Below are 21,333 nucleotides of genomic sequence, written 5' to 3'. Positions count from 1 at the left end.
CATATTGGATCTTTATTGGTAAAGTTGAATATGATACTATCTTGAATGAATTGGAAACATTGTTAAGTGATTTCGACATGCGGAGATTCGAGAGATATTTGAATGGAAATACCCGTTATACCCTACTCCATGGGCACAGAAAACTGATCTCCAAATATATTGCTTTAGATGAGCCAAAAAAATACGAATAAAGTAAATCTTTAAATTGATTGCTTAATATTTACGAGGATTCATGGCTAAGTCGGGCGGGCTACTCTACGTCCATGGAGTTGTAGAGCTGCTTATAACGAGAGCCACGACCACTGCTTTGAAGCAGCATGTCATTATGTTGTTCCCGTAAGATCTGCGAGTAAATGAAGATAAGTAAATAAAGATTTATTTTATCAGAGATTATGCTTACCTTTGGATCGTATTTGTGATAGAGATAAACCAGAATAGGGCCATAGATCATGTTGCATATGCCCACTATGCGCATTAGCCAGGCAAAGCCAAATGTCTGAGCCAACTCTCCACCAATCAATGGAGCTATAAAGGTAGAATAGAAACCGATGAGATGAGTACACGCTGAGAGATCAGCCTATAGACTTACCCAAGCAATAGGCCAGGCTAACAGATGTCTGTTGTATGGCATAGACAGTTCCGTAGCTGGAAATGGGAGTGCTAACCTCACCCTGCTCCTCTTGGGCCAATGTTGCATCTACAAAGGTGGCCAGCAGCGGCACAAGAGCAGCATCAATCACCCCAATGCCAAGACCTAAAGCAAAGTGCGGCAACAGCAGCTGGCTAACAGTCGTCGCGCTGGGGATCTACAGGCAAATGAGAAGTAATTTAATTTGGTTTAAATCATAGAACAAAGCCAATACATACCAAAATAGAGGCGATTCCCACCAGTAGCAGACTGATGCAGGAGATCTTCACCTGGCCAAAGCGATAGGCAACGCTGCCAAAGAAATTGGTGCCCACAAAGTAGCCTACAGAATCGGGTATGAAGACAGTTCCCAGTTGCCATTTGTTCGGCTTCAAGTACTGAATCAACCAAATGGGCAAGCACGGCTCAAGCATAGCCATCGTGGACGTGGAGAACCAGATGGCGAGCACAATGGCCAAGATCATTTTGCATTCGAGCAATGGCCGCCACTTGGGAGTTTCCTCAACCACCACCTCCGGCTGCACAGACAGATCCATCGTCAGCAGCTGCAGGCCCAAGCTAAAGAACATCAGCGTTGAGAGTATAATAAAGGGAGCCGATTTCCCCATCAGATCGTAAAGGATACCGCCAAATGGATAGCCGAGCAACACGCCCAATGCAATGCTGCCCAAGATGATGCCCATCACTTTGGAGCGACGTGCCTCTTCTGGGTAGCTTTGGGCCACCAGACTCATGCCGCAGATATTGATGCACGCAGAGCCCACACCCTGCACGGCACGGGCCACCAATAGCGACCAATAGGATTCGCCCACAGTGAACACTGCAAGTAGACACACAATAATACCATCCGTTTTTGTCATTAACGTACGAAAGGGGCTTACCCAATGAGGAGACGAGCAGGAAGAAGGTGCCCACGACAATGGGCAGCCGGTAGCCAAACTTGCCGGTCGCGTTGCCGACAATCGGATTGAAAATTAATTGCACCAGAGCCTTCATGGCAAGCAGCAGGCCAATGGATCCGTTCTCCTGCGCCAAGGTCAGACTCCGGCTGCTGTTTGAGTGCACAATACTGGTTTTAAGGCTATCGGGAGCTACCTTGCTGGTGGGGGTGGTCACATTAGTGCCGCCCGACTGGACGGTATCTAGCATTAGTGCCGTCGCCGTAGTCATGGGTGTGACTGTGGACGTTGTTGGGCGCTCTGTGGAGATCTGAAGCAGCGTAAAATTGACCATCGATTTGCCGGGAATGGGATGTTTGGCGGTATGTAGCTGATGGCCGCCACCGAGCATCTCTCCACTGCGATAGGCCAGCTTTGAGGATGGGGTTGTCTCCTCCAGACTTAGGACCAGCGGTGTGGAGGCCTCTAGCTCCAGTCCGGCCAAATAATCTGGCAGAATAGGCACTGCAAATGGGAACTAATCGTTCTTTACACTGATTAAGTTTATCTTTGATTAATTTGTATTACCAATCACGGTCAGCAGCATGTTATCCAGCAGCAGGGCCAGATAGACAATCACTGCAATGAGACAGCGATTACTGCTGCCATTAGCGGGCGTTGAGCAGCGTCTGGCCGAGGCATTTAGCTGGACGGCAGCTGCTTGGGCTGCCTGCCTCTGGAGCTGGCCATGTGTCGAAAGCTCCGACATGTCGGTCGCACGATAAGCTAATTGTAAATCTTCCTCACAAACTGATTGACACTGCCAATTTATGCTGCCATATGGTTCGATGGCTTTGCTTTGCTTTTAGTCTCGATTCGCGCCACAAAGTATGCTACACAATATTAATGCAGACACACACACACACTCACTCGCGTGTTCGTTCCCTCACACACACGACGATAGCACCAGTTGAGCAGGAACCAACAACAGGTGGGTGTTGCTGCCTCAACGACGAGTTTGCGAATATTGAAAGGGAGCGACAAGTTGCCGTTCTATTTTATTGACAGCCTGCGAACCGAGGCGACTCCCGAGTCCGGGTCCGAGTCCCGAGCAGGATGATGGGCCGGGTGCCCCGAACGAGGTTTCATCAATGCTCCGTTCATATATATTTTCTATGCTTTGCTGTTTGTGTTGAACATGAAATTGAGGCTGACCTCTTCGAGTGGTGTAGGCCAAAAGTTATTCAAATTGGAGAGAGTGCACATCCTGTCTATGGACCTTGTGGACAGTCTGAAACTAGTATAAAAAGTGTAAAGTTATTAAGTTAAATTCTAAACGAGAAGGGACGTGTGAGACGCTTCTTACGCGTCACAACTTTTATACCCGGCACTCAGTACTACATCTGCAACTTAGCGGTTATTTGTCATATTTTACATTTTTTCTTCATCTGTCATCTACATCAACAACACTGCCCACGCCAACACGCTCCTTTAGCTCGCCACCCTCCCCTAGAGCCAAAAACTGCAGAGTCACGGCAGAGGCAGCGGCAGTGGCAGAGACGTGTCAGGGGTAGAGGCCATAAACAGCGCGAAGCAGAGTGTGAATGCTGCGGGACGGGGTGGGTTTGGCCACTGAAAATTAATTTCTTCATTGTGGCTATAATAATGATCCAATCAAATCCCAATTTGGTGATCTGATAGATATGGTCACTCCCTACGGAACGGCGTTGTTATCTTCAAAATTGTAGATTTAAGAGGTTTTCGCCCTTTTGCGGGGGCGGAAGGGGGCGGGGCTCATTTTTGAAATACACTGGTTTCAGTGTGAGCATACAGCAGTCTGGTGCCAAAATTTGGTGGCTCCAGCTTTTATAGTCTCTGAGAACTAGCCGACAAACAAGACGGACGGACGGACGGACGGACGGACGGACAGACAGACATGGCTCAATCGACTCGGCTATTGATGCTGATCAAGAATATATATACTTTATGGGGTCGGAGACGTTTCCTTCTGTGCGTTACATACATTCACTTTGTGCACAAATACAATATACCCTATTTACTCTTCGAGTACCGGGTATAAAAAGTTAAAAGCTTTAAGCTGTTTCTATAAATTAAATACAAATATAAAAAAATTTACTTCAAATAAAATTAATGAGTTTTCAAATGAAAATCCCTTTTAATAGTGGACAAAAACTTATTCATACTTTAAAAACTTGTAACCATTTTTGGGGAAAGAGCATTCATTATTCTTTGGTATCCATATCATAATTTAATTCCTGTTCTATTGGCTTGTTGATAGTTTTTCGCTGCGGGACAGAGAGCAAATGTTCACACACACACATCACTTTAAAGATGTATCCATGTCATAGGATTCTTTATTATTAAATCCCCCTCTGCCATAGTACAGCGTCGCGGGGGGCTTTAAGCACTGGCTTAAAGGCTTCGCGCGGCCCGAGCTGAACGAGTGTTTGCCACGGCCCCGATAAGCAGGCTATGGATTTGTTGGCCTTTAGTCACATTTTCCGTTTCATTGAATTTTCAGCCGTTTAAATTTAGTCCCCTCAAATTTGTGACGGATTGCTTTAGCCCAGACTTGAGTACTCTTTCAAAATTGATTTTATGAGAGGACACGGAGAATGCTCCCCCCACACTGTTGACCTATTTTGAATCAAGATGGGGTATAAATATAGCTCCAACATTCTCCCTGAAAGTCAAATTGTTTTGTGTGAATATTTGTAGTGGTGTTTCCCTCTTTGAGACCTGAACACACACCTGTTCCTCACCTGTTACTTTAGCGAAAAACATACGCCCACTCGAGTTTAGCACGCCGATTAGGCTAATCTGATACTTAATTCTCGTTAATTCAAGATTAGACAACAAAAGCTTTGAGACTCTACCTAGCGAACACTTTTTGGGTTGTTGTTGTTGTCTATGCCACGCCTATGGAAATACGCATATTCCAGATTGTTGGCCTTTCCGTAACGCTTTACCGAGCCCTGGTGATAGGCCGCGGGGCCAGGTCCCACAAGATTTGCACGATTACAGGAACGAGAACGGCTGCCAAAGGAATACCGAGGGCTACGCTGCTTCCTGGAGTCACATTTCTCATTGCCAAAGCAGCTGGGCAGCATGTATGCACCAGGTCCAGGTCCTTGTAAAATATTTAGAAATTTACTTGAAATATGTATTAAAACGCCGTATGGTTTTTACCTAAAGATCTGTGAGACATATTTGGGTCGAAAATGTAGAAAGGAAACTCAAAAGGTAATTTGTTTGTTGTTTGCCGAACGGGTGTGAAGGGAGGAATGAAAATTAACAAAAAATACCTTGCCAAAACCAAAACAACGAAAATTCAAGGCCAGTTTGATGATGAACAAAATCAGCAAGGGAAAAGCTCAATAAACTGCTAATCACAATGATAGACAGCCGCTATCAATAATGCTCCTTGTCTTGAGCATTCTTGGGGAAGTGCTCGAAGTGCTTAGATAAGTTGTCAGCATGTCCAGCTCGTAGCTTCAGCTCCGTCTGTGCCGGTCAGTCCGTTGGTAGCCAACCAAGCGCACGGTCAACGAGGAAAATGTCTGCCAGCAAAGGAGTTTGGCTGTTCGCAGTCCCACTGCTGATAGCTGCAATCGGTAAGTGCCAATGAAAACCATAAAACCGAATTAGAAATTGGAATTGGAACTATCTTACCACCTGCGCGGTTCTTCAGGTGGCCAGGGGGAAACGGTGCCGTGCAAAGTAAAGGATGCGGAGCAGGGAAAGGTGTGCGTGTGCACTGCAGATTACTGCGACTACTTGGAAAATCCTACGCTGACGGATGACACAGAATTCGCACTGATTTCCAGCTCTAAGCAGGGACTCCGATTCGCCACATCTAGCGGACACTTCGAGACAGAGGTCAAGTACACTGTGCACGACTATGAGGAGCCTGTGCCAGAGACCAAAAACGAGACCATTTTCTCCCGAATGCTGGATCAGGCCATGGCCAGTGCCTTCACCTTGGAGTCCCGCGAGAGCACCATCACCCGCTACGTGACACTGAAAGTGAATCGCAGCATAACCCATCAGACAATCGCAGGTTTCGGAGGCAGCTACACCGGTGCCGTATCCTACCTAGTGGACAATTTCAAGCAGCCTGAACTCGCCGACCATCTGTTCAAGTCCTTTTACGCAGAGGAAGGACTGGGATTCAATCTGATGCGCATATCGATCGGCGGCTGCGACTTTGATCTCAGTGCCTGGGCGTATGCCGAGGAAGAGGGCAACACAAATCTCGACGGCATGGACGAGCTGGACGAACGAGATGTGCTGCGTGTGAGCCACATCAAACGCCTCGTCGAGGTCTCGGGCGTACAAAATCTACGAATCAAGGGTGCCGCCTGGAGTGCACCGCCATGGATGAAGACCAACAACAAGTGGACTGGCTTCGGACGACTACAGAAGCAGTATTATCAGACCTGGGCCGACTACCACCTCAAGTGGGTGAAATTGATGGAGGATAATGGACTGCCCATCTGGGCCATTTCGACAGGCAACGAGCCACTGAACGGCATCTTCTTTATGTACTTTGTGCGATTCATGAGCATGGGCTGGACCCCACAGGCGCAGGCCATCTGGTTGAACGATCACCTGGGGCCGACGATCCGAAACTCTGAATTCAAGGACATCATCCTGTTCGGCAACGATGATCAGCGCTACTCTTTTCCGCACTGGTTCAAAATGGTAAGATACGCGCAGACCCCCAAGCAGCTGCAAACTTTAAGGTTATGTCGCACATAAATTCCAGATGAATTACACGCGCCCCAATTCGGTGGATTATCTGGACGGGTTAGCGCTGCACTGGTATTGGGATGAGATTTTCGGCAGCAGTCTTATCGATGAGACCACCGAATACGCGCCCGACAAGCTCCTACTCGTCACCGAGTCTTGCATCGGCGATAAGCCCTGGCAGAAAGCGGCCCCCATCCTGGGCAGCTGGGAGCGGGGTGAGAAATACGCTCGCGCATTTTTGCAGAACCTTCAACATGGCTTCCACGGCTGGATCGATTGGAATATCATTTTGGACGAGAAGGGCGGCCCCAACTACGTGGACAACACAGTCGATGCCCCAGTCATTGCCAATACCACAAGTACGTTCACTTCACACTGAATTTCGCAATTACTTACCGATTCCTTGCAGCGAATGAGGAGTTCTACAAGCAGCCCATGTTCTATGCCATGGGACATTTCTCCAAGTTGGTGCCGGAAGGTTCCATCCGCGTCGATGCGGTGCCCAGCAATGTGAATCTGGATAGCGTTGCCTTTATGCGGCCAGACAAGAAGATTGCCGCCGTGCTCTTCAACAGTGGACGCGCCGATTTGGACATTACAGTGATGGACACTGAGCGCGGCGAGTTTACGGTCAATGTGCCCGCCAAGTCCATTCACACCTTGCTGTACAGCTAAACCCATTTTTGCAATAAACTAATTAATTGCATTCCATGCGGTTTTCTTTGGCCTGCAAGTGCGAAAGGGATGGCCATATTGACTTGAGAGGGCTTGTCAAGGGTATATTTTAAGTAAGGTACTGTGTTTACCAAATTCTTGCTGCCCTAATACGTAAGGAGCACATATGTGTGGGCGTATGTGAGACATCTCAAGCGCAATGCCTCACCTTGCTATTAATATACTATGTGTTTGCTTGTGAGTGCGAAAGGGATAACCATAGTGGTCTTTTACCGTTCGATGGCCAGATCAACTGTTTCGTGTTCCTCCTCCCATCCGATTCTCCCGCGCTAACCGTTGTCGTTTGCATAACTTTTACTTTTGATTGCGTGCGCAGATTTCCAAGTGGGCATGTATCGCTACTTGCCAACGTCTTGCCGGCTGCTTTATCAGATCAACAGCTGTGCCCGGGTCAAGTGGCCTCACAGAAACACAAACAAACAACTTGAGCGAAATTCGGTTTCCCGCGACGCTTGATTAGAGAAACGCTTTCGCAGCACCCGCATGACTGACTCTCCGCTCGGACTCAGTCGACTGGACGCCTCCGAACGAGACTCGTCGCCTCATCGCCGTTGCTGCAGTTTGACTTCGACTGGAAACAAAAATGAAAGAAATTTGGCTGTGCTTTCTTTTTGCAGTGGCCGCAATCTGTGCCCAGCAGGGGGGAGGTGAGTGACGCACAAAAGAGATAAGTGCCTACCTGCTCACCTAAATTCCATTACTTGCAGTTGCTGCTTTAACTCAGGTGCCCTGCGATCTCCGCGAGACACCGCATGGCAGTGTTTGTGTGTGCAACAGCACCTACTGCGATTACTTGGAGCAGCCGGAACTGAACGATGCCTCTAAGGTTGTGGTGATTAGCTCAAGCAAGGTGAGTGGGCAGATCTCAAGAAATCACTTTGATTGCCACAATATTCTGTTTTCTAGGATGGTCTGCGCTTTAAAGTAACAACTGGTGACCTTTCCATTAAGACGCCTTTGGTGGTGGAAGACAAACAGTCGACTGATGAGAACTTTCACGCGGAGGCCATTGTTGTGGACCAGCACAGAGCCTGGCTGAATTTGGCAAGCATTCCGCAGCGATTGTGTAACTATTCCGAGCCTTTAAATATGACAAACATCACTTATCCCTTTCTTATTTACAGTCATCAATGCCAGCGTCAAGACTGTAAAAGTTTCGGTGCAACGGGAGCTGCGTTTTCAGAATGTATCCATATTTGGCGGTGCCTTCACTGGAACTGTCTCGTATTTGATTCAACAGTTGCCACCAGACCTGCAGGATCATGTCTACAAGTAGGACTCGAATCAAAACTGCTTCGCAATTGTAATTATAAACTGTTTTTCCTTTGTAGATCCTACTTCCACAGGGATGGCATTGCCTACAACAGCATCCGCATGTCCATAGGAGGAAGTGATTTTGATATGGAACCCTGGGCCTACAACGAGCTGCCACGAAATGATGCCAGCCTATCGAATTTTACTCAGCTCGATCCAAGGGATCTGCAGAAAATTGAACAACTGAAGCGCCTCAAGAGAGTGGCTCAACTGGAGAAGCTGAAAATAATGGCCGCTGCCTGGAGTGCGCCTCCCTGGATGAAGACCAACGACCGCTGGACAGGCTTTGGCCAGCTAAAAACGGAATATTACCAGACCTGGGCCCTCTATCATCTCAAGTGAGCGAGAAAGAATTTGTTTGCACTGCGAATGCCATTAATATATTCATGTTGTTGGAATCCGTTGCAGATTTCTCGAACTGATGCAGTCTAAAAATATGCCGATTTGGGCCATATCCACTGGCAATGAGCCGCTAAACGGCGTCATCGGTTTCTTCTTTGTGCATTTCATGAGCATGGGCTGGACGCCCTGGCAGCAGGTAGGAGGCGGCATGCCAAACATTCAATCATGATTCTGGCTATTAAGCATCTTGAAATATTTACGACCAGGCAATATGGCTGAGCGATCATCTAGGGCCGACCATTAGGAACTCGACGCAGAGGCCCGTGCTGATCTTTGGCAACGATGACCAGCGGTACACGTTTCCCTCGTGGTTCCGCAAGGTGAGCTGGTGCATGAAAATGTTTCCATTAAACACTAAAGGCAGTCGTCATTTATTTTAGATGCGTTCATCGCGCAGCAGTGCGTTGTCGTATTTGGATGGCCTGGCCGTCCACTGGTATTGGGATGAGCTGGTTGGTCCCCAGCTCATTGACCAGGCACACCAGGAAATGCCCAATAAGCTGCTGCTCAACACAGAGTCCTGCCTTGGCGACAAGCCCTGGCAGACGCACGGCCCCGAGCTGGGCAGTTGGCAGCGTGGCGAGAATTACATGCGTGCCTACATCCAAGATTTTCAACACAGCTTCAATGGTTGGCTAGACTGGAATCTAGTGCTGGACGAGCAGGGCGGACCCAACTATGTGAACAACTTTGTGGACGCACCGATAATTGTGAATGCGACGAGTCGAAGTGAGATGTACAAGCAACCGATTTACTATGCCATCGGGCACTTCTCCAAGTTTCTGCCGGCGCAATCGGTGCGCATCGAGACGCGGATCGAGGGCGAAAACAATTCCTTTACGCAGTTAAGTGTAGTGGGCTTCCAGCGCCCAGACGGCAGTGTGGCGTTGATCGTCTACAATGGGTAAGTTAAGTGGCGCGCGTGTCTGCGCATCCTGCATTCTATTTTGGGCCTCAACTGCGACGGTGCCGCTTAAGTGCGTCAACTTAATTGCCTACAACGCTGCAGCGTTGCACATTTATGAATGCCATACATCTAATGGATGCTCTGCTTTGCACTTTCTTGCAGCCAAAATCTGCCAGTGGATGTGGCGCTCAACGATAGCCAAAGTGGTCCATTTAATCTACGCCTTCCGCCCCGCTCCTGGCACACAGTGCTCTACAAATGAGAGTTCCAGGAAGTGTATCGAGTGGGGGTTTTGAGATAAGTTAGGTAAGGTTACGGAGTCCAGCTGCCGCTGCCCAAAGGACCAATTAGGATAGACGACATGTCTCATGTTTGCGCTACAGACACCACAGCTCAAGTGACAACAAAACGGAAGCCAATAAATTCCCCTCAACAGGATGGACATGTGGATGAGGATGCAAGGATGTAATGCTCGCTTGCAAGCATCTCTATGTCTCTATGACAACGGAAATTTGTTTAAGCTGCTCAATTTGCCGTAACGCGTCTGTTTACAATGAAATTTCATGTGCCGTTTAATGCTCTTTCCCGCCTCTCAAACAGAACCCGAATCTGTTTTATCTGTGGAACGGCAAAGTACAAACGGCAGCATCTATATTTCGGATCAAGTTGACTGACAACTGCCAGTCGAGCGGCAACAACCGAAAAAACATCTCTGGCATGCATATTTTTGTAGTTCTACTCTAGGATTTAGTTTCTGTTTTTTTTTGTGTTGTTCAATATATGCTCTATAAATATGATTGTCAATTGAGCGCTAAGTAAATGCATTTCCCGCTGTGCATCGCACTTGGCGCACAAAATGGGGCGTTTTATGTAAGACTATAAATTAAAGTATGAAACGTTTATACGACCCATATGACTAGTGTGGTTTTGTGTCTGCTTTAGGATACATTTGCTAATGTGGTATGAATTGATTCATCAGGCCTTTTGTTGTACTTGAAATCCATTCTTTGTGCATCCATCATACGAGTAGTATATGCAAGAGAAGAAGGGCTTGGGGCACAACATATCTCAAGTGCTTACAACAAAATACACTTATCAGCAATGAGCGTGTCAATTACATGCCGCCTCAACTGCTCTCTACCCTTCGTTGTTTCGAAAAAGGAAAGTGCCAGCAGCCCGCAATGTGTCGGGTGTTGTAGTGCAGCCAGTTAATGAGGCTCATTATTAATATGGCAACGATATGTTCACGTCGGGAGCAATGACGAGTGCTGGCTGTAAAGGGAATTTACACGCGCTGCCCTGTCATCAGGAAGATCAAAGAACAGTCTCGTCTCTCCAGTGGCAGTCGCCATAATGTGTTATGAGTTATTGGCGTGGTGGCAAACTGATCCGTTTCCTGGCCGCCCGATGGCCCGATCGCTGGCTTGTCAGCAGCTGACAGCAGCATGTCACAGCAATTTGCTCGATCCGTAGGTGTTCCATGTCAACTTCTTGGCATCGCCGCCACCTACTCGCGATGTCAGTGTAATGCCCTGTGACAGCCACTCAAATTGAATGCTCAAACACACACTAAACTAAACTGGATACTATTTAGCTCTAGATTTATTTCGGGCATTAAATGGAGATCGCATTTCAGGGCCAGAGCGTAAAAGAGAGATGCAGGAGGAGTACCCCCCATTTCCCCAGCGAGTCGTCGAAGAGTGCACTTAAGTGACTCAAGGGGACAGGCGCCGGATGTGCCCTATCATTGCCATGTCCTCTGTCCCTGTGCCAGTCCCAGAGCTAGAGAAAAGTGCAAGTTATAAATACGAGTAGATACGAATACAATCCATGAAACGGGAGTATCACGGTGTATGCGTTATTTCCCCAAAACGATTTTCCAGGACAGATAAGATTAGATTATGGAGACACCAGCCAGCACCATGGAAAGCGAGGAATAGGCAAATTAGGCAACCATATCCAACCATCATAACCATAGCCATGGGCCAAATGTCATCAAACAGCGCAGAGCCATCAGCAATATGCGACGTCCGCTCTCGCCGACACTGGCCAAGCTGGCCGAGAAGGAGGTGAACGAGACGCCCGACCGCATCCAGCAGGACATTATCATCCTGCGCGTGTGGATACGCCAGCAACCACATCTCCGTGCCCGCACCGACGATGACTTCTTGATTGCCTTTCTTCGGCGCTGTCGTTACAGTCTGGAGCAGACGAAGCGGCGCATCGATCGCTACTTCACCCACTACAACCTTTTTCCGGAGATCATGAACAATCGTTGTGTGACGCAGCGACTACTGGACATCAACCGTTTGGGGTGAGCCATGGAAAAACCTGGCAATAGTGTTGGAATCATTTCTCAGTTCTCTCTGAACTCTTTCAGAGTTTGCCTGTATCCCGATATGCCAAAGGGCGACAGTCGCACTGCCCTGTTCATTGCTCGGTTTGGACACTTTGATCCGAATCTGTATATGCTGCGCGAGATCTATCACTTCACCTCGATGGCCATGGAGATTGTTGCCCTGGAGAACGATTATGCCTCACTGGCGGGCATTTGTGAGATAATCGACTTGGAGGGCGTCAGCTCGGACAAAATGCGTCGCTTCGACAAGGTTCTCTTTCGCAAATGGTGGAACTGGCTGTACAATTGCGGTCCGCTAAAGGTAAAGGAAATGTACATCATTAACATGCCCAAGGACATACAGGGAACGATTATGTTCCTCTATAATCTTCTCAGCATGCAGGTCAGCTATCCGGTAAGCAAATCGAATGCATTCCTTAAAGAAAACCCTAAACAATACACATAAATACTTGTAGATACGAGTCCTCAAGTCCAGTGAGGAGCTGATCGAGCACATCGGCAAGGAGACGCTGCCGGAGGAGTATGGCGGCACCAATGGGCATATGGGCGAGTGCATGGCCTACATGGAGGATCTGTTGAACAGCTATCGCGGCTACTTTGACCAGGATTGCAACTACGGCACCATCGAGGAGCTGCGACACGATGAGATTACCATATACGAGGCAGAGTTTGGGGCCAGCGGTTCCTTTCGCAAATTGAACTGGGATTGACATTGACCCAAATCAAAGAGCGTTCTCTTTGGGAACACCTCCAGATAGCCCCCATTCATACACAAATACACACAGACTTACGTATCTATATCCAAGCTCTGGTGTAGTCAGTCGATCAATTAAAGATAACACAAACTTATCGCCTGCGAGTATATCTGTACATATCTATGCACCCACCCAGCTAGACGTAGGTACACATGTACATATGTATCTGTATCCGTTTGCGCTGCTGGTTTTCGGGTTCGTGTGGTGTCGTACCCAACAGAGTTGCCGTTCGTTCCGTTTGCTAATTTACAAGGTGTTCCCCGATTAGATATCGGCCTAGCGGCAGCGATGCCAGCGGCAGGGCAGCACCCACCGCGATGCGACAGTGGTTTGGGCAGTCAGTTAACAGCTAGACAAGCGCCAGCATGGCGTCCGCACTGAGAACCCTAGACGACCAAATGTTGGCCATGGCCAAGACGGAGTGCAATGAGGAGCAGTCGCAGCGCGAGGCTATGGTGGCCACGCTGAAGGTGTGGATTACCAAGTCGCCGCACCTCAAGGCCCCCACCGATGAGCAGCTGATCCTGGCGTTCCTGCGTCGCTGCCGCTACAGCCAGGAGGAGGCCAAGCGGCGCTTCGACAACTATTACTCCCTTCGCAGCGTGTTCCCCGAGGTGCTCGGCTCACGGCAGGTGGATGAGGCACTACTGACGCAGCTGCAGCGCGGGTGGGTTGCAATTGAACCCCCAGGGAAGAGAAAATGGAATTAATTTGAGATCTATCCACAGCATTCATGTGATACCCGCTCGCCCAGTGAGCCCCCAGGGACCGCGGGTAATCATTTCCCCGTTCCGGCAAATCGATCCGAAGAAGTCGAATCCACGCGAGGCCTTCAAACTGGTCTTCATTCTGCTGGAGCTGCTGGCCCTGGAGTGCGACAATGCGACAATTTCGGGCCTCGTCTGGGTGGTGGATGCCCGCGATGTGACCATGGAGCAGATGCTGCAGTACGATCCGTTTCTGCTCAAGAAGGCCTTCGCTCTGGTGGATCAGTGTCTGCCCCTGCGCTTTGTTGAGATCCATATGATCAATATGCGTCGCGAGGGACAAACTATCTTCAATTTCGTGACCAAATTCCTTCCCTCCAAGCTGCCCTTCAAGGTGGGTTGTGCCTCACACTGAGTCCCAAGTGAATTCTAATCGATTTCTTTCCACTTTGCAGTTTGTGGTGCACAAGAAATCGGAGGATCTGTACGAGCACATACCCCGTGAGGCCATGACCATCGAGTATGGCGGCACCAACGGCTATCAGGCCGAGGCCCTGGACTACTGGCGACAGCGTTTGTTGGACCACAAGGATTACCTTGCCCGCGATGCCCAGTACGGCACCAATGAGAAGCTGCGCGTGGGCCTGGCCAGTGCCTGGGCCAACGGAGAGCTGAACGGCATGAGCGGCTCCTTCCGCAAACTGGAGCTGGACTGAGTGAGAAGATTGAACGAATATGACGCTGTTCATTGTTTCAATTATTGTTTAATTAAGTGCTAAAGCTATACAAATAATTTAAGTCAACTCCTAATCATAAACTGGTGGGTCACTGGGTATCTCGTGTATCCTCTTATAAATAACTTTACAATTACCTAATGGAGACGGGGAATCTTAGTGCTAAGTGCTGCATTTCCTTTTGAAACTCGCGTGTAGACTTGTGGCTGCCGTTGCTCCCATTGTTGGCGGCGTCTTCGTGGACACTGGCGTGGCGGTGCTCTTCACAGGACTTGCTGTTGTGCTCTTGTTGATGCTCTGGACAATGAGATTCAGGCAATCCAAACTCGAACCATTGGCGTTCCCATCGAAGTCTATCAGTAGGGAATCGTTTGATTAATTGAAATCATTGTTGGCTAGCTCGTGCAGATAAACAATCTTACCCGTAAATTGCCCATACTTCTCCATGTGTTTGTTGTAAAAACTGAGCTTATCTTCCAGATAAGCGCCTGCATAGGAGCTCTGCAATGGGAACAGAAATAAATACGTTTTAGTTGTAGCCTCCAATGAAATTGGGCAAATAATAAAGATAGAAATGCAAAAATACAGAGTCTCTTCCTCCCTCTGTCTCTCCATCTCCCATCTGGCTGTCATGTTGGCCAACAAATGCCATAGAAAATGCAGTCTAATGATGAGATTAGGCCAAAATTTATGCCAGCATCGAGCAAAGTAAAGATTCCACTTGGCCACAAAGTTGCCAGCCAATTAAAATACATTGAACCACTGCCATGCCATTGTGCATTGTCTGGGCAGAGCGGACCAGTCTTCGCGAAGTGTTGAGTACTCTTCTTAGCAATTAAATTAATTTTGTGCAATATTTTTCGGTGCGCATACGCAGACGACATGGCATCCGGAGACACGGAGATGCGCTCGAGATTTCATTAGAAACATTTGCATTAACGCTTTAGCTAAGCAAATTATAATTGCCACTTCTGGGTGGGTTATCCCCCCATCCCGCTGCCAGAGAATGCCGTCAGTGCGTCTACAAGGATCGCATGGGATCGGGCACAACAAAGCAGTTCATAAGTGTGTCTCCCTCTCTGTGTGTGCATCTTTTGTAATTTTATATTTAGAAGAACAGAACCGAACCGAGCCGAGCCAAACTGAAGTGTAGAACACAACAGAACAACTCACACTGCACTTTTATAAAGCGATTTATCATTTTCCAAGCGTTTAGTGACAGCATGCGCTCGATATGCGACAACTCGAACACGAACACATACTGTCCGTCCGTCTGTCTGTGTGTCTGGCTGTCCCCTGTTCGTTTATGTGGAATTTCGGTATATGTATTCCACTTTACCCAGTAGCAAACAGTTTTTTATATATGTAGATATATCATGTGTTTATATCTGAATGAAATGCCACTTATCATTTGAGCATTTTGTTGCGTAAAGATTTTAAGCCGCTTTTTGGCGCGCCTCCTCTTAGAAGTTCCCATTCACTCTGCCTCGCTTGTAACGGATATGAGGCATTATGCGATTTGTAAACCGCAAGCAGCATGAATATTTCTCACAAGATACATATATTTATGGTTGTACAATGTTTGGCGATGTCATAATTCTTGGGAATTGTGCTTGCAAGCGAGAGTCCCCCCGGATTCTGTTTTGCTCTGCAATAAATATGTATCATCAGTTATTGCCGCATAAACCTTGAGTATTGTCTCTCCAAATTTGATTATCAGACATTGATTGAGCTGTAAGGTTAGATTTTATAGCCAGACATAGGTACATACGTATGTACCCATAATCAAATATTTTAATCAAAGGAAACCCTATCGCCGGCTGAGTCACTGGCACCCACCCACACCTTTACCACCCGCTTGACTCTCCATTTGATTGAGTCATTTGCACCCAGAAGTTCCAGCTATCAATATTTACAGTTATAAAAACAATTATCATGGAAATCGTTTGCTTGACGATTTCTGAATTTCGGTTTCTGCCAGGTGCTGTGCTCGCGCACTGAATGTCTGTGAGTGCTGCAATAAATTGCGGCCCGATAAGCAAATCTACCTCCAGTTCGAGTACACTCAAACAAAGTTCAAACGAATGCGATATCATCAAACCATTGAGTTTGAGGTTTATAAATACACAAGCTCCAGGTTCTGTTTCCCTGGTAGCTCGGTGCCCGTTACCCGTTCCCGAATGAATGGATATGGATGAGATGGATGGATTGCCAGAGTCTGAGACTAAGTCTCGAAAATGCATTTGAATGCGTCTGCACGTTTGGCGTAATGCCAGTTTTTAATCAAGCTATGGCCGCACATTAATATCTGCCAATGGGGGGCGCACTATGTATTTCCTCACCCCTCCCCCCTCACACTCGTACCGTACAGAGGGCAGCATACAAATATGCAAAGTTTTATGGTAAATTAACAAATTTGTACATTAAAAATGTGAAAAACTTAAACAAACTGCATGGAAATTACTCAACCCAGTCGGCAGGGAACCGCCACCAGTCGGGACCACGCCAGGGGGCGTGTGAGTTTAACATCAAGATGGCAAAAATGTTTGCATAATTGTTGACAATTTGTTGGCCTGTCACATCCCCTCCCCATATCCTATCTGCCACTCTCCCCCCTTGTGTCTCTCTGCCCCACTCAAGCTGTAGCCCATGTCCATGTCTTGCAACACCTTTGGAAGAGCGAACAGAACGAACAGAACACCCCAAGATCTTGTCATGTTTTTCCTGTGCAATTTGTCAACTGACACATTTTCTTTTTGTTCCCGTTCCCGTACGAAACTATTATGAAATAGATGCGATCCCCTCGAACATGGAAAGCCAAACGAACGGGCGAGAAAAAACTCCTCCTAAAAGGTGTTTTTTCGATGGCTGCCCTCGAGGCAAACGTATTTGTTGAAATTAATTTACAACACGATTTTCATTTGGGAGTCTGCCCTAAGAACGGGGCATATAAAAAGAAAATTTATTTATTGCATTTCACTAAATGCAGACAACGACCTCCCATACTCCCATCCCTTTCTCTCATTCAAACATGCATAAATTCTCCAGCTATTTGTCCTCCATATGCATTTCTCCCAATATTATTTTGGAAAAGTTCTTCTCTCCAGATGCTGCCTCTTTAGCGCGCTATCATAATTCATAAATTCACGGCAATACGGAGAATTTTGGGAGCACGTTACGTAGAGGGTTGCTGGCGGAAGCTTATTAAGTCTCACGTCAGCGAAGGCATAAATTTTGGTCAGCAAATACAAGCGGGCTATCGGATGGGATGGGATGGGATCTGGGATAAGATCTAGGTGGGGACGATGTATATTCTATTTTCATGTTCAGCAAAGCGGCCAGACCCTGAGATTTTGATGAATGTGCGCGTCGCCAAAGAAAAATGTATGAAAACGTTTTTCAGGCATGAGAATTTTACGAGAAAATAATTGCGGAACATTTTCCCCTCGATCTCCACCGCAATACGCGCACCTCTCCCTTTACTTTACCTTCTAAAATTAATTGGCGTTCAGTGAAAAACTTACCAGATAATCGGACTGGCAGCTTTTGCCGCTTAGACTCGGCGCCAGGTTGTCGCCATCGCGTGAGGGTGAGGATTCCTACAAGCCAAACAAAGATCAATCATTAGAGGTGTTGGAGGGGGGATTACTGTGATGTTAAATTTACCTGAAGCAGATCCTCCAGGCTCTCGATATACTCGATGGCATTGCGCAATATCTCAACCTTGGGCAGGCGCTGGTTGGGATTGGATGATGTGCGTCGCTTTAGTATCTCGAAGGCCTCGTTAACCTAGAATGTGAAAAGAAATCATCAATTAACGGCGATCGTAGAAATCATGGAAATCCATTAGGAACATCATAAAAACACAGCCAGCCCCATCATCGGGCGTGTTCCCCTTTAAGTGCCTGTTTAATAAAACATATTTCAAATTAAATAGAGCATAAAATGTTCAACAATTAAACCATTCGCCGCCCCATGGTCTTCGCTTTATGACAGCCACCAGTGTCAGAGCTGACGACTATCGAGAGTCCCTGTTCGGTCCTCCCCCTTTCGGTGTACAACATTTCGATTCCATTTGCATCGCATAATGTCTCAATGTGGAGCTATAAATACGTTTGGGGTTCATCTACAACTTTTACGATTGTCAAACTCATAAATGGTGATGTTAAACTCTTGGTCTTGGCAAATCTTCTTCTGGTTTTATGCCTGTTGTTGGGTGGTTTCCCCATTTGTTCTTTAACGGCCTAAGGGGCCCTCCCTGGTGATTGGCAAACAAACGATGGATGGATGGCAAGTGGCAAAGTGTTAATTTGTGTGGTGGTGGTGCAACAAAGTTGCAGTTGAGTACTGCTAGGGATTGTCCACGATTATGGATAAAGATAGATAAAGAAATGTCATGCAACAATTCGAATCGAGGAAGAAGACATGAACCAAAGGGTCCAAAAATAGTCTTCCCTCTAAGGCCTTTTTTCGTGGGTTGCTATTAAGTCTCATCAAATGAAATGAATGAAATTACATGAATTCTATAATCCATTATTGTTATTATATTTTTATGAACTTCCTATCATTTCTACTTTATGTTTTCAGTTCAAGGAGATGATTTAGGAGAAGTATCTATGATATTTACAAATGATTTACAAATAAAGGCTTAGTTCCAGATTAACTGATGACATTGAAAGGATAAACGTATACGGAATAGGACGCTTCAATGAAGGCATGAATTTCTGAATTGTTGGTTACACATCTAATCGTTTTATGCTCTTGGATAGAATTATATGGATATATACATATTTCCTTTATGCAACATATTTTTCAATGATAAAAGGAACTCTCTAAGTGGACCACTTCATCTAAGACTTGTTTCTAATCAATTAAAAGAACTTCTTAATGCTTTCCAAACATATTTAAGTGGCTCTGGCATACACTAACAGTATCCAGTCTTATTCCAATTGCAAGTTCTTTCTTACCTTTCTCAGTCTCCTGCGCTCTCGCATGGTGGCCGCCTTTCGTCGGTCCACGGTGACGCTTTTCTTCTTGCACGCCTTGCAGGCCCACGTGAGGCAGGGACGCGAGGACTGGGCCGAGGCGCAGACCAGTGGCGCCAGAACATGCTCCTCGGAGTCCAGGCTGCTGTTCTCGTCGTCGTAGTCCGTGGTGTAGATGGGCGACGGAGTCATGGTCATCGCCAGCTGCTTGTCCAGATCCGCCGGATGGCCTGCACTCTGGCCGTAGCTGCACGAGGAGGCTGATGTGGAGGCGGAGGCAACATTTGTGCCGGAATTCGGATCACCGACGGCATTGAAGCGGCTGAAGAAGTTCTGCAGTGTCTGGTGGGGATTTTGGCTGGCATTGGCATTGGTCTGTCCCAGTGGATGGCTGTGTCCCAGGGATGGGTTGTAGCTGCTGTAGCCGTATGAAGGATGTTGCTGTTGCGGGTAGCTGTTGTTGTACTCCTGCTTAATGCTGTGGCCAGTTTGCATTTCACTGCCGATACTGTGGTACTTGGTCATCGTCACTGCCACTTCACTGCACTTCACTTTAGCACCGAAACGATCCCTTTGAGATCACTCTACAGATCCTGTAGCGACCACTTCACACTCCCGATTCCTGATTTCCGATTCACGTGTCGACTATCGAGCGGCAGGAGAGACAAGACAACGAACCGATTCTCGCGGCAAACGCAACACATTTGGTTGACAATATCGGGGGAAAATAAGGCAAAGAATGGAACATAGTGTCTCTGGCTCGGGGGCGCCCCCAGATGTGCTCAACGATCCGCTCCGATCTTCGGTGCGGTGCCGCTTTTTGAGTGGCTGCTGGGATGTGCTCTCGAGTGGATTCTATTTATAGCGGCGCCCCGCCATTAGACGAGACGACATTGGCGGCACTCTAAGCCAGAAGGACGCTAAATCGTCCCCAGGCCACGCCCCTCGCCACGATCGAGTATAGTCTGAGTTTTATTTACGAGTTGCCCGCCTCATGGCAGTGCGGATTTTCTGCTCAATGAAAACTGTGCTCATTCGTTGTTTGTGAAAGGCTTATTCCGGGTATATTTATGATCGCGCGGAGGGAAATCAAATAAATCGGATCCTACCTGAACAGCGATTAGTGCTGGGGCATAAATTAGTTGTGCGGCAGCGGAGCAATTCGTTAATGTGACACTTTTAGTGGAGGAGACTCTCCCCCAGTCCCTCCGCCCATCCCCATCAGTCTCCAGTCCACGGTCCCCTCCTCTTCCTCCACCTTCCAATTGTCTTCGTCTTTTCCATCGAGATTGAGTGCCGGGTGGCTGGGTGTAGGTAGGTATATGCCCTTGTGTTTTCCCCGGTCCCCCACATTAAATTGAGCAAAAAAATTAGAATACACGGAAAGCGAGAGGAAAATAGAAAATGGTCTGAAAGAAATTCTGTTTATTTATCGCTACTCAAACACAATATATATCTTTGGAAATCACCTTTAAATCTTCCCAAACGATATTGTAAATCTTTTTGTCTTGGGCTCTCGTTGTGGTTTTCTTTTCCTGTGCATTTTCCATTTTCTTTCTCCCATTTTCCCATTTCATTTTATTTTGCTTTTCTCGCTTTTGCTTTACCCGCTGAACATTGATGGATGTTTTGTTTTGATTCGGGCTGATGGTATTTTGGTAACGCGGACTATTTGTTGTGCCACACGATAATCCCAATTGTAAATCCAATCATTATCGCTTGGAGAACGTTTTTATTCGAGCTGAGAGAATAAATATGTATTTTAAACAATTTTCATTCTATAAAAGCAATAGAGTAAGGATTTCATTTGTTGGTTGACGGCTATCATCATTCCAACGATCGCTCTTTCAGATGAAATCTTAAAGGTATAATCGAGATTGGTTTAATGTGTACAACTATTTTTAATTTGAAAAAGTAACATTTTTCCTATTTTGAAAATTCAAAAAACCTCAACGGATAAAAGTCATACCTTCCTACAGCTACTCAAAAGCGACATCTAGCGACGAGTGGATACAGTTCTTACACTACATTTTACACGCTGTCTGCAACTAGATGAGCGCCAAGTCCTTAGTTCAGTTAAGATTCCGCTAGAGCGCGCAATGGTAGTGCTTCTCTCTTGGCGGGCTGTAAAACAT

General features: G+C 47.0%; 7 protein-coding genes across 8 annotated transcripts; 4 read left to right on the top strand and 3 right to left on the bottom strand.

Annotated features, from left to right (window-relative positions):
• Position 1: 1 nt before the first annotated feature.
• Positions 2-2,805, bottom strand: LOC117899044 (synaptic vesicular amine transporter). Its single transcript, XM_034808803.1, has 6 exons — positions 2,116-2,805; positions 1,531-2,052; positions 868-1,469; positions 590-806; positions 401-525; positions 2-343 (listed from the first exon to the last, which is right to left on the bottom strand). Exons 1-6 carry the CDS (start codon positions 2,294-2,296, stop codon positions 251-253), a joined length of 1,740 nt encoding a protein of 579 aa, XP_034664694.1. The 5' UTR covers positions 2,297-2,805; the 3' UTR covers positions 2-250.
• Positions 2,806-4,269: 1,464 nt separating this feature from the next.
• Positions 4,270-4,829, bottom strand: LOC117897909. 2 transcript variants are annotated; one of them, XR_004649118.1, is made up of 3 exons: positions 4,738-4,829; positions 4,425-4,678; positions 4,270-4,368 (listed from the first exon to the last, which is right to left on the bottom strand). XR_004649118.1 is itself a non-coding variant. In XM_034806987.1 (2 exons), the coding sequence occupies exons 1-2, from the start codon at positions 4,754-4,756 to the stop codon at positions 4,425-4,427; spliced, it is 273 nt and encodes a 90-aa protein (XP_034662878.1). In that variant the 5' UTR covers positions 4,757-4,823; the 3' UTR covers positions 4,417-4,424. The 2 variants fall into 2 exon arrangements, 1 of the variants encoding a protein (XP_034662878.1); XM_034806987.1 differs by lacking the exon at positions 4,270-4,368 and having other exon boundaries at positions 4,417-4,678; positions 4,738-4,823.
• Positions 4,830-5,033: 204 nt separating this feature from the next.
• On the top strand, positions 5,034-7,006 carry LOC117897908 (lysosomal acid glucosylceramidase). The gene is made up of 4 exons (XM_034806985.1): positions 5,034-5,162; positions 5,240-6,252; positions 6,317-6,659; positions 6,710-7,006. Exons 1-4 carry the CDS (start codon positions 5,105-5,107, stop codon positions 6,973-6,975), a joined length of 1,680 nt encoding a protein of 559 aa, XP_034662876.1. The 5' UTR covers positions 5,034-5,104; the 3' UTR covers positions 6,976-7,006.
• Positions 7,007-7,540: 534 nt separating this feature from the next.
• Positions 7,541-10,473, top strand: LOC117897882 (lysosomal acid glucosylceramidase). The gene is made up of 9 exons (XM_034806958.1): positions 7,541-7,682; positions 7,743-7,885; positions 7,942-8,101; positions 8,160-8,307; positions 8,367-8,687; positions 8,758-8,887; positions 8,958-9,071; positions 9,132-9,655; positions 9,821-10,473. Exons 1-9 carry the CDS (start codon positions 7,619-7,621, stop codon positions 9,918-9,920), a joined length of 1,704 nt encoding a protein of 567 aa, XP_034662849.1. The 5' UTR covers positions 7,541-7,618; the 3' UTR covers positions 9,921-10,473.
• Positions 10,474-11,672: 1,199 nt separating this feature from the next.
• LOC117897068 (alpha-tocopherol transfer protein-like) lies at positions 11,673-12,863 on the top strand. Its single transcript, XM_034805671.1, has 3 exons — positions 11,673-11,972; positions 12,039-12,411; positions 12,473-12,863. Exons 1-3 carry the CDS (start codon positions 11,680-11,682, stop codon positions 12,725-12,727), a joined length of 921 nt encoding a protein of 306 aa, XP_034661562.1. The 5' UTR covers positions 11,673-11,679; the 3' UTR covers positions 12,728-12,863.
• A 235-nt stretch (positions 12,864-13,098) lies between these two features.
• On the top strand, positions 13,099-14,338 carry LOC117897935 (alpha-tocopherol transfer protein-like). The gene is made up of 3 exons (XM_034807026.1): positions 13,099-13,439; positions 13,501-13,873; positions 13,935-14,338. Exons 1-3 carry the CDS (start codon positions 13,138-13,140, stop codon positions 14,193-14,195), a joined length of 936 nt encoding a protein of 311 aa, XP_034662917.1. The 5' UTR covers positions 13,099-13,137; the 3' UTR covers positions 14,196-14,338.
• LOC117897934 (myogenic-determination protein) lies at positions 14,244-19,937 on the bottom strand. The gene is made up of 5 exons (XM_034807025.1): positions 19,181-19,937; positions 17,880-18,002; positions 17,738-17,812; positions 14,636-14,714; positions 14,244-14,566 (listed from the first exon to the last, which is right to left on the bottom strand). Exons 1-5 carry the CDS (start codon positions 19,721-19,723, stop codon positions 14,376-14,378), a joined length of 1,011 nt encoding a protein of 336 aa, XP_034662916.1. The 5' UTR covers positions 19,724-19,937; the 3' UTR covers positions 14,244-14,375.
• Between the last annotated feature and the right edge of the window lie 1,396 nt (positions 19,938-21,333).

Source organism: Drosophila subobscura, chromosome O, assembly GCF_008121235.1.
Source record: "Drosophila subobscura isolate 14011-0131.10 chromosome O, UCBerk_Dsub_1.0, whole genome shotgun sequence".
Classification (NCBI taxonomy): Eukaryota; Metazoa; Arthropoda; class Insecta; order Diptera; family Drosophilidae; genus Drosophila; species Drosophila subobscura.
The sequence above is the reverse complement of the archived record's forward strand: the minus strand, read 5'-3'. Positions and strand labels throughout refer to the sequence as shown.

Bases quoted from the DNA above. Each gene is read 5' to 3' on its own strand.
- LOC117897934 (XM_034807025.1), bottom strand. From the start codon at position 19,723: ATGACCAAGTACCACAGTATCGGCAGTGAAATGCAAACTGGCCACAGC. The intron at 17,813-17,879 runs GTAAATTTAACA...TTTGGCTTGTAG, and splicing joins GCCTGGAGGATCTGCTTCAG to GAATCCTCACCCTCACGCGA. The intron at 14,567-14,635 runs GTAAGATTGTTT...CCCTACTGATAG, and splicing joins GAAGTATGGGCAATTTACGG to ACTTCGATGGGAACGCCAAT.
- LOC117897882 (XM_034806958.1), top strand. From the start codon at position 7,619: ATGAAAGAAATTTGGCTGTGCTTTCTTTTTGCAGTGGCCGCAATCTGT. The intron at 8,688-8,757 runs GTGAGCGAGAAA...AATCCGTTGCAG, and splicing joins TGGGCCCTCTATCATCTCAA to ATTTCTCGAACTGATGCAGT. The intron at 9,072-9,131 runs GTGAGCTGGTGC...CATTTATTTTAG, and splicing joins TTCCCTCGTGGTTCCGCAAG to ATGCGTTCATCGCGCAGCAG.
- LOC117897068 (XM_034805671.1), top strand. From the start codon at position 11,680: ATGCGACGTCCGCTCTCGCCGACACTGGCCAAGCTGGCCGAGAAGGAG. The intron at 11,973-12,038 runs GTGAGCCATGGA...GAACTCTTTCAG, and splicing joins CTGGACATCAACCGTTTGGG to AGTTTGCCTGTATCCCGATA. The intron at 12,412-12,472 runs GTAAGCAAATCG...AAATACTTGTAG, and splicing joins GCATGCAGGTCAGCTATCCG to ATACGAGTCCTCAAGTCCAG.
- LOC117899044 (XM_034808803.1), bottom strand. From the start codon at position 2,296: ATGTCGGAGCTTTCGACACATGGCCAGCTCCAGAGGCAGGCAGCCCAA. The intron at 526-589 runs GTAAGTCTATAG...CTACCTTTATAG, and splicing joins TAGCCTGGCCTATTGCTTGG to CTCCATTGATTGGTGGAGAG. The intron at 344-400 runs GTAAGCATAATC...ATTTACTCGCAG, and splicing joins ATCACAAATACGATCCAAAG to ATCTTACGGGAACAACATAA.
- LOC117897908 (XM_034806985.1), top strand. From the start codon at position 5,105: ATGTCTGCCAGCAAAGGAGTTTGGCTGTTCGCAGTCCCACTGCTGATA. The intron at 5,163-5,239 runs GTAAGTGCCAAT...GCGGTTCTTCAG, and splicing joins ACTGCTGATAGCTGCAATCG to GTGGCCAGGGGGAAACGGTG. The intron at 6,660-6,709 runs GTACGTTCACTT...GATTCCTTGCAG, and splicing joins AGTCATTGCCAATACCACAA to CGAATGAGGAGTTCTACAAG.
- LOC117897935 (XM_034807026.1), top strand. From the start codon at position 13,138: ATGGCGTCCGCACTGAGAACCCTAGACGACCAAATGTTGGCCATGGCC. The intron at 13,440-13,500 runs GTGGGTTGCAAT...ATCTATCCACAG, and splicing joins CTGACGCAGCTGCAGCGCGG to CATTCATGTGATACCCGCTC. The intron at 13,874-13,934 runs GTGGGTTGTGCC...TCCACTTTGCAG, and splicing joins CCTCCAAGCTGCCCTTCAAG to TTTGTGGTGCACAAGAAATC.